Here is a 10,063-nt window from a genome sequence, read left to right on the forward strand (position 1 = left end):
TTGTAGCTGCTGGAGGTGGAGCTAGTTTAAACTACTTTAGATACAGTTGGCCAGTTAAGTCCAGTGGTTCCCAACCTAAAAGTCGAGCCACTCCAAAGGGTCTTCAGATAAATCTGAGGGGTTGTGAGATGATTAATGGGACAGAAAAGAAGAAAAAACAAATCTGTTTTCAGTTTTTCTGTAGCCTTTTTCATTTTTGGTGAAATATTGCATCATTTGAACATTTATTGAAATGAAAGCATGTGAGAAGTTTAGAGGGAAAAATCACTATTTGATGGAGCTGTTAACAACTCATAGACATCTGAAATGTGACCCCGACTACACACTGCTTTATGTAAGACATCAAAAGCCAAAAAGTTTGGAAACCACTGGTTTCATCTTTAAGAATGTTTTGTATTTTAAAAGCTTGTTATATTATCCATTGTTTCAAATCTTCATCTGAAAAATAACTAAAGCTGTTAAATAAATGTAGTTGAGTAAAAGTACAAAGTACAAAGAAGTACATGTACATCAAAATTGTACTTAAATACAGTACTTGAATAAATGTACTTAGTTACTTTCCAGCCTACATACATATATCATTATGTGATAAATGTCTATAGTATTTGTATAACAATATAGTATACCCTCATATCATAGTTGATCCTGTAAATGGTTTTGGTATTGACATGCGCATGCGTTACACCCTTATGATAAAGTTAAACGAAGTGAGCAATGTATTCAATTAAATTACCTCACAGAAAGGCAGAAGGCCGCTACACATCATACTGACGCCTGTGGTCGTTTATCTAAATTGTGAAGAATAATTCTGCGATATTAATTTTCACGTTATTTTCCATTAGGGTTTGCGGCCTGGACGTTTCTTACAGGATGGGTGTTGCGGGGCTTTTAGTTGCCTAGACAGAGCACCGCCCTCCCATAACCGTTTCCTTTGACGTCACTGCATTCAGCCAATCACAGCCCAGATATTGTTTAGGTGCAAATTTCAAACCTGGTGAAGTCGACAACGAACGGGCAGCTGATAACTGTAGACTCTCCAGTATTAATAGTGCTTTTTTATGTCTAAAGTCAGCTTTCACGTTAAGAAATATTGTTTTTAAATACACATTTTAGTGATCTACGGTGGCAACATGAGAGCGAGGTTAGTATCTTTTAATTTTGAATTAATTGCATTGTTAATTATTAAACCGTAACACTTCTGTTGGCAAACTGGTTATAAAGCTAACGTAAGTTAGCTCTACCGTGACACACACAGCTTGTGCCACGCTTTGGGACGGAGTGACCGCTTACTTATGTTGCGATGAGTGATTCTGAATGGTATTGTTGCTTTCTTTTAATATCATGCTACTCGTGTGTTGTTATTGTTTAAGCTAACATTACAACTAATCCCACAGTAAATTACAGCGTCGAAAGCTAGCTAATGTTAGCTTGCTTACCATATCAATGGGTTGAGGCATTTGACGATAGCTCTGAGCTACCAGCAGCACTGGTTACTGAATTTAAAATCCTCACGAATGGTGAAACTTGTTTGACTGGTATCGGGTGTTAATATATAGGTTCACAATTTTTCAAGTCTGTTTTAAAACAACAGTCATATGAACACCGAAAGAGGTTTTCCTCGCTGTATTCATTACTCCTGTTCAAACTGGTCATTAAAAATCCGCTCCATTGATCTGAAGCTTAAATGAGGCGTCAGCAGTCTGAATTAGTCATATCAAGTGGATATCTGCCAAATTCCCTCTTTGTGCCTCCCTGTTGAGCTGCAGAGGGAGTACAGTAACAAAAAGAGGGACTTTCGACTGTAATGTTGAAAGATATCTAATTGATTTGACTCATTTGGACGGCTGAGTTTCCAATAAACTTTTAAATACATTTTTGTACAGAAGGAGGCTTGTGGATTTTGGCCCCCATCACTTACACTGAAAATTCATTATGAAGGGATCGTCTAATGGCCAATATGAACAAGAGGAATGACTTTGGCAAGAGAAACCTATTTCAATGTTAATTTGGGCACCTAACTGTTGTTTTAAGACAGGCTTGAAAAATTGTGAATCCATCCTTTGAGTCTCCAGACCACTGACAGACTCAAATGCTTTTTGTCTTTCAGTGAAGTCCATGCAGCAGAGTCTGTTGCCTACCTCAACAGAGCACTGGTCAGGTTGCAGGATATTTGGGAGGAAATAGGGATACCAGAGGAGCAGCGTGTGCAGAGAACCAATGACGTTCACAAACACATCAAAGTGAGTCCCACATCAACCGCTGAAGAAAGTCTCATGCTGATTGTTGACTTTACAGAGCTAACTAACTTATACATTTTTGATTTCCCTTGCCACTGCAGGGTTTGCTGGATCTAATGATTGCTGAGGAGGAGGAGCTCAAAAAGAGATTAATGAAAAACATTGAATCCTGTCGGGAGGAACTTAATAAATTGTGCAGTGAACTTCAGCTGCCCCCCTTTGAGGTACAGTCACATTCAGGAAATATATACTTGCTTTCTCATCCCCATCTAGACAATCTGCCTAATTTTCTGGATTTTTCTAAAGGAGGAAGAAGGCTGTACCATGTTGCAGTTGGAGAAGAACAGCCGCACCCGTCTTCAGGTGATGAGGGAGCACAAGAAGCAAAGAATGGAAGAGCTTAAGGGCCTCACTGCCAAAGACAATGAGCTGTGTGATATTTTGTGCACCACCCCTTTTTGCATTGACCATGAGTCCATCCCATCACTGAAGGAACTAGAGACATATCGTGCCTACCTGGATGATCTGACCAAAGAGAAGGTGTTACTGACTTTCTTTCTATTTTTTAACAACCTACTGAGTTTTCTTAACCTGGATTGTAACGTGTATGGTTGTAACTGTCTTTTCAGGAGCGCCGTCATGATGAATTTGTGAGCATGAAGAAGGAAATCATCTCATGCATGGATGAACTGGAGCGGCACGCAGAGACCAGTTTTGAAACAGATGTGATGTGTGAGGATGAGGAGGAGTTTTGTCTGTCAAATGACAACATTGCTGCACTTAAACTACTCCTCAGTCAGGTGATTTTTGTGTGATAGTTGCATCTAGTTTTTTGTTTAACCAAGGCTATGATGTAACAGCCCATAACATTGCGTATGATATCCTATTGTTATACATGTATGTCTTTTATGCCTTATTCCAGTTGCAAGAACGCAAGGCTGAGAATGAGCTCCTTTGTTCAGCACTCCGCACTAAGATCCAGGAGCTGTGGGAAAGACTTCAAATTCCCCAAGAGGAGAGGGAAGCACTCTCTGAGCATATGGAAAAGTCAAAGAAGAAAAACATTGCAGCAGTACGAAATCTATAAGTTAATCTTTGACGTTGCAAATAGTCATTTCAGTCATAAAAAATTGTAATAATATTGTGTTTTCTGTCCTTCCAGCTCCAGGCTGAAGTCGAGCGTTTAGAGGTGCTGAAAATGCAGAGCATGAAGAGTTTCATTGAGGCCATCAGAGCTGAGATTGCCCTTTTATGGGAGAGATGCTTCTACAGCCAGGAACAAAAGCAAGCTTTTGTGCCATACAATGATGGTGAAAAGCTTTTTTTTTCTTACAAAACCTTGTTTGCGCTGAATATATGCGGTAGATTATCACAGAGGGAGTGTTTGCCTCAACGCATGTTTCTTTCCACAGACGATTTCACCGAAGAGCTTCTCGACCGGCACGAGGCCGAGGTCAAGACTCTGAAGAAGTATTTCGAGGACCACAAAGAGCTGTTTCAGGGAGTCACGAAATGGCAGGAGAACTGGACCTTGTACTTGGAGCTTGACGTGAGTACTAAACTTCTGAATTTAGTGGGAAAGCATTGAAAACAAACCTTTTTTTTGGTGTGGTAACTGTATGTACTTTGCATCTCAGAGAAAAGCTAATGACCCTATGAGGTTCAACAACAGAGGTGGGAACCTTCTGAAAGAAGAGAAGCAGAGATGTGACCTACAGAAAAGTTTGCCTAAGGTAAGGAAATGTTTTAAAGTAAATTTTATTGACATGTTCTGTCTGCTCAGTAAACGTATAAACAGGATTGGTATCGTTGACAGTCATTAGCTTCTAAGAGAAGTTGTTAGTGGGGATTAAAAAAAACCTGTCAAATTAAATCAGTTGGCAAGAAAGCAAATGAGGTCAAGCTAACCATATGTGACGAGAGTTGAAACAGTTGAGGTTGTTGGCGCATTACCAATTTGGGCCAACAGATGGGGATATTCAAACATTCAGTTAATGAGCCATGTTTATTTGATTGTTGTGCACCAAATTTTGACAAAGGAAATTTAAAAATGGGACTTCTATGTAATGACTGACAGTTTATCTCAGTGCTAAATCTTTCCACACAAAACAAGGTCAAATTATTTTTCCTGTTTTGTTTTCAGCTGGAAAAGAGTCTGAAGGCTGAAATTGATGAATGGGAGCAGGAGCACGGCAAGGAGTTCCTGGTGAATGGGCAGAAATTTCTGGAGTATGTGAAGGAGCAGTGGGATCACCACCACACTGAAAAGGAGAAGGAGAAACTGGAGAGGGTATGCAAATACTTTCTTTAAAAACTAATTCCTCAAATTTCCCTTTTCTCAACAGTTTCAAAATGATTATATTCTTTTGTTGTTTGAAATAGCAAATGAAGAAAAGCAAACAGACTCAGGAGGACATGTTGTATGGAACCGCAGTGAGGACTCCGTCCAAAAGACGGATAGCCGGGACTCCCACAACTGGCAAAGTCAGAAGGGTGAGGTCCTGTAGCAGCTGTGTCAGATTTATCACATTTGCGTGTGTAGTGGTCTGTGGGCAAGTGTAATGAAAAGTTGACTCACCATTTTTTTTCCTCTCAACACGCAGCTCAATGGCACCTCGACCTTCTCCACTCCTACCAGCTTCCTTAGCTCAGGCATCGGTGGAACCATGTGCCAGACCTCGATGGCGAAACCTCCTCTGTCTGCCAGCAAGGTATGATCACTGTGATCCTTGTGACTCATGTCATCAACAGAATCCATATTGTGGATTAGCACTCTATTTTAGGTAGGTAGGGTGCAACATTTTAGTTATATATGGATACACTCATGAATTCTTTTTTTTTTTTCAGTAGATCATTTGGTTATATTTCCTTCCCCACCCTAATACTGGTCAACAGCTGCAGTTGAACACTTTGACTGTAATATAATAAACAACTATTTCCTGTATTCTACTTTTAGATGCGCTTAAATTAGCAGTTATGTCAAATATCATGATCACCATTTTTACAGATGTTTTTACTTGAGATATAAGTATTCTATATATAGTCCTATAGTCTGAAATAATGTAAAAAATGAAAGACAAACAAAAAAACACATTAACACTGTAGTTGGTCTTGTTTTTAGAGTCTTGGCCTGCGAACCCCTGGACATGGAAAAACTCCCCGTGCACTTGATCGGAACAAGGAAAACATCTCCCATCTTAGAAATACTCCAAGTGGCACACTAAGGTCTCAGGATACTCAAGATCACACCTTCACCTTTAACTCTATTGCTGGTTCCTATTCGGAATTTGCGGTAAATGCTGTTTTACATCTGTTTAGTCCTTAACTGCAAAAAGTCCAAACTAATGAAGGAAAGTAATCAGTTTTCCTGGATTACACCAGTAGAAGGTACCATCAAGAGCAACAATCCTCCCCTTCAGTATGTAGTATTATATAGTTCACACTAAATTTGAAGCTCACCATTTGGCATCACTGTTTTGGTGAATACCTGTTTGACCTTTTTTTTTTTTTTTTTAAATCCAAAGAATGATTTTCCTTTTTTTGAAAATGTTTACATCAACACAGAGACACAGACACAATTGCATGGTTAAACAACTTAAGAGTTTTGATACAAGGATAAACCAATTGAAAGACAAAAAGGAGTGCCAGCATGATGACAAAATTTATTAAAAATCTCATGTTTGATGTTTTGATGGTCATACAGTAACAATTTAGATAATAACTCTGAGCCAGTTTCCACCAAATTAATTAAAGAAATATCTTTCCAAAATGAATATATAGCATTTCATATTGCTATGACACATGTTAACATGTTTGTATATTTGACATTTTAATACTGTAATTATGAATACATATTGACAGTTAAGTTTGCTGTTTTCTCACAGAGAGAGCTCTCGAAGGCGTCTAAATCCAATGGGAAGTCGGGACTGCTGAACTCCACCGTCACTCAACACTGATGGATCAAAAGGAGCAGCTTCAGTGCCAGGAGTCGCCCAGCTCGGTGGTAGTTTGGTGTTAGTTAAAGTGGACAAGAGGGAACTTGAACTTCTTTATAAAAAATGTAAATATTTTACACCATGTGAACATTTTGAGACTCAAGTGATCCTGTTTTCATTAGAGTTTATTTCAATGTCAACTGCTGGGGCAATTTTCTCTTCTGTATATATTTTTGTGGTAAGTTAATGATGTTTGTGGCTTTAGGCGGTTGTGGCTTTTTATTTGACATTTTTCTTATGGGGATACAGCCTTTTTAAGTGAAACTTATCTATAATTCACTACTTGAGAGTTAGTACTGTAGCAGTTAGCCCATGAATCGATTGATCCAGCTGGAATGACAGCTAAATTTGCTCTTCAAAAACTTCTGCTGCTCCTGCTTTTTTAAAAGTCAACCTGTAAATAAACTTTTTAAAAGAACATTCATCCTCACTAAGTGTAATTCTTACTCTGTGTCATTTTAATTATACTGAAATGTTTTCATTACAGCCTCTGTGGTTGAGTTGCACAGATGTTAACAGCACAGTTGGAAGGCATTATCTGTTTAGTATCTTTAGTACATTTTCCACACATACCATAGAAAATAATCCTTTCTCCATGTGGACTTGAAATGAGAACATGTTCGGCTTTAAGCCATGCGTGTCATGAGTTCTTCAAGAGCCCTCTCACGATGATTTTCATGAACGAGCAGCACTTCTTTGATGGCATTTTGTTGGAAGCCCATCTCATTAAACTGAGCGAGGAGACGCAGGAACTCGGCAGCCTGAAACAAAATTTCAATGTTAAACATCCAGTTAAGTTAAGGCACGGCTTTCTGTATCCACTGACAAGTAAAAGGAGCTGGGATCACCTTGCTCTCACAGTTCTGAAACATCTCCAAGGCCTCCTCTACTTGTGCTTCATCATAACCCAGCTCACACAGACGGTCGCTGGCAACTAGGTATTTTAGGATCTGTTGATAAAAGAACAAGTAGTTTTGGTAATGATATATTCGGCCTTGATGAAGCAGATTAACATGAGTTCAATGCATTTCTATGTACACCATGTAGTCTTGACACCTTTCAAGTAAACTGATACAGAGTTTAAATTAGTTTATTTGGGGTTAAATGTTGGTGCTTTTCAGATCACTATTAAGCTGTTGCAAAGGATATGTAAGACTGAGTTTACAGGTTGTGAGCTCACAAACATACAAGTGAAGGATTTGTGGTTTTTGCTCTGCAATTTGAGCAACTACTTACCTTGTGGGAAGCAAATATAACAAAATGTGAGTCTAAACATTTTTGAAGGCAGGTTTGATGAAGTGTAGGCTTTCATTTTACAGTTAGCTGTCAAGCCTGCTCTTAATAAGGCAAATCATAAGCATTTGATTTACACATTATCAGGGTTTGTTAACCATTAAAAGGTGATTAACACACAGCTTATGAAGCAAAATAGGACATACCTTCTCTGGGCTGTGATAGCCTGTCTTCTGCAGTGCCAGAATAGCTGTGCGTAAAGAGTAACCCTTCTCAGTGATGGTTTCAAGTAGCTCCCTCTCTTCTTGACTGAGCGCTGACAACAGCTCTGCTGCTGAGTCAAAGAAAACCCCACGAGAGCCACCTGTCCTCAGGGCCTGATGACAACACAGGAGCAGACAAGCGTGGTGAGTTATGAGAAGGAAGGAAGTAGAGAAGAAATAAAGGTATGATAAATATTCTTCTCAGATACACTGAGAGAAAAACAAACCTTCTGCCTGCGGTTTTTGACAACAGGCCCTGCAGAGGAGGGTCGTTGCTGCTGCAGCCTGGATGGAGACGGACCAGCAGGAGGTGCGTTTAGGGAGAACTTTCTGCCCACAGAGCCCAGTGGACGCTGCCTCTTCTTGCAGTTCTTCTGCCCAGGAGGGAGCGGGCTGCCCTGCTGTGACCTGTGCTGCTCCAGTGCACGCAGCGGCTGTCTGAAGTCTTGGAGAGATGTTAAGCTGCCTCTGTGGCCTCTGAGGGTCTGAGGTGAGTCCGGCTTACAGTGGTGAATGGAAGGGCCCCAGTGCATGTCTTTGACTCTGGAGACTCTGTCTCTGGGTGCAGCGCTCCGGGGCCGCTCTCTTATCTTGATGAGGTGACGTGTATCTTCAGTGGAGGAGCCTTCATTATCCTCATTGTACCCATCTTCATCCTCTGAGTCAGATATGAGGAACTTGACGGTGCGATGGTGCAGCCAGCGGGTGTCTGCAGAGTTCAGACTGTGACTGCGGGGCCGAGGGCTGACCCACGGGTCACTGCCCCTGCGACTGACCCTGTGGGTCACCTGAGGGCTGCTGAACATCATCCAGTAGGGGGGACAGGATGGGGCCTGGCAGACAGGCTGCTGCCTAGTTACAATCCACTTCTCCAGGTTGAATCCGTACTGCAGGAGAAAGAAAGACTTTAAGCCTTTTCCATAACAGTTTGATTTGTCATAGTTGAAAAAGCACAGGACACTAAAACAGCTCAATTTAAGTCAGCCATCAGTCATTTTATCATTTCGCTTGTGTTTCCCATAAAAAAGGCATATGAAGATAATGTCAATAAATAAATGTTTATCACAAATATAAAGACAATAGCAGTGACCTGTAGTCAGATTCATATAACCTGCTCAGATGCAGCTCCAAAACACTTTACAGCAGGAAGACAATACAGTTTTACAGAAACATTGAAATGCATCTTGATAATCAATCAAATCTGATGTAGCTGCCTTCCAGGAATTGTATTGGGAAGAAAAAAATTGGGCCTATTGGACCCCAGTACTATAAACAATTGATTTTTCTAACAATTTAACTGGAGCATGAATATGAGAGGAAAAATAATTAGGTGTTACTGAACAGGAATTGCATAAGAGAGAGCATGTGAGCTCTCTCAAATCACTGCTACTGAAAGACATTTCAAAACAGGAATATGTGTCTGTTAACTCGGAAATATGACCTCAGTTTCTTGCAGTATCCGATGGCAGTCTGGTATAGTGAGGTCTGGACCGGTCACCAGCTGGACTTCCTCCCTCAGTGGACCCAGTGGGGTCTGAAATGGGACATCTTCCAGAGCGTTCATCGCACCAAATATGCACTGAAAACGCACCTGCATCAGAAGAACCACAAAGAGTTCCTGAGGTTATAGATACAGAACCAGAACATCATCACTATTTTATCAGCACTCACCTCTGTCAGGTTGTTTTTCTCTCAGGTCCTCGGCGCTCTGAAGCAGGTATGAGGAGTAAATGACGAACACATAGACATCATCATGTGTGATAAACCTCTTCATCACTAAGCCTCTGACATCATCTGAGGAGTTGTTTACAATAACACCTCAGACACCTGCTATAATCCCAAAGCTACAGTACAGACAATGGAGTATTTAAATATGTATATAAATACCTACTAGAATCATACATAAGAAGTTTTAAAAAAAAAAACAACCTTTATACATGTATGTATAATAACATAAATGTCTAATTATTTTATGTTTTACTATGAATACATTAACAATGTAAAATGTATAATTATTTTTCCTCAGTATCTTACAATTTTTTAGTTGACTGGAGCTGTATCGTCCATGTTCAAAGCCACATTTCAGGCTGTGTGACTTAGTAATTTCAACGTGGTTCAGAAGGAGGATTAGAGAAATGCTGAGGTATTGGGAAACAAAGAACGGCATGATACTTTCCAGAGATTAGCTGATTACATAAAGGTACAGTGTACTACAACACTGTGATGTCTGTTGCATTCACGTGTTGTTTGTTTTAGTCAACATCTTAAAAAGGTCTGCAGACAAGTAAGAAAAAAACCTTAAAGTTCTGTACAGAGATATACATTTTATTTATAT

General features: G+C 40.0%; 2 protein-coding genes across 4 annotated transcripts; one reads left to right on the forward strand and one right to left on the reverse strand.

The window, feature by feature from the left end:
- The first annotated feature begins 979 nt into the window (after positions 1-979).
- LOC137183154 (protein regulator of cytokinesis 1-like) lies at positions 980-6,652 on the forward strand. Of its 3 annotated transcripts, none has more exons than XM_067589995.1 (14): positions 980-1,141; positions 2,108-2,240; positions 2,339-2,461; positions 2,544-2,777; positions 2,867-3,037; positions 3,160-3,309; positions 3,400-3,547; positions 3,650-3,786; positions 3,875-3,970; positions 4,381-4,527; positions 4,620-4,730; positions 4,841-4,948; positions 5,359-5,529; positions 6,122-6,652. In XM_067589995.1, exons 1-14 carry the CDS (start codon positions 1,131-1,133, stop codon positions 6,191-6,193), a joined length of 1,812 nt encoding a protein of 603 aa, XP_067446096.1. In that variant the 5' UTR covers positions 980-1,130; the 3' UTR covers positions 6,194-6,652. The 3 variants fall into 3 exon arrangements, with proteins under 3 accessions (XP_067446096.1, XP_067446095.1, XP_067446097.1); XM_067589994.1 differs by lacking the exon at positions 980-1,141 and adding an exon at positions 1,204-1,317; XM_067589996.1 differs by lacking the exon at positions 980-1,141 and adding an exon at positions 1,204-1,317 and having other exon boundaries at positions 5,359-5,462.
- On the reverse strand, positions 6,638-10,050 carry LOC137183163 (ubiquitin-associated protein 1-like). Its single transcript, XM_067590019.1, has 5 exons — positions 9,170-10,050; positions 7,956-8,615; positions 7,672-7,842; positions 7,081-7,182; positions 6,638-6,993 (listed from the first exon to the last, which is right to left on the reverse strand). Exons 1-5 carry the CDS (start codon positions 9,323-9,325, stop codon positions 6,859-6,861), a joined length of 1,224 nt encoding a protein of 407 aa, XP_067446120.1. The 5' UTR covers positions 9,326-10,050; the 3' UTR covers positions 6,638-6,858.
- Between the last annotated feature and the right edge of the window lie 13 nt (positions 10,051-10,063).

This window comes from Thunnus thynnus, chromosome 5 (assembly GCF_963924715.1).
Source record: "Thunnus thynnus chromosome 5, fThuThy2.1, whole genome shotgun sequence".
In the NCBI taxonomy this organism is placed as follows: Eukaryota; Metazoa; Chordata; class Actinopteri; order Scombriformes; family Scombridae; genus Thunnus; species Thunnus thynnus.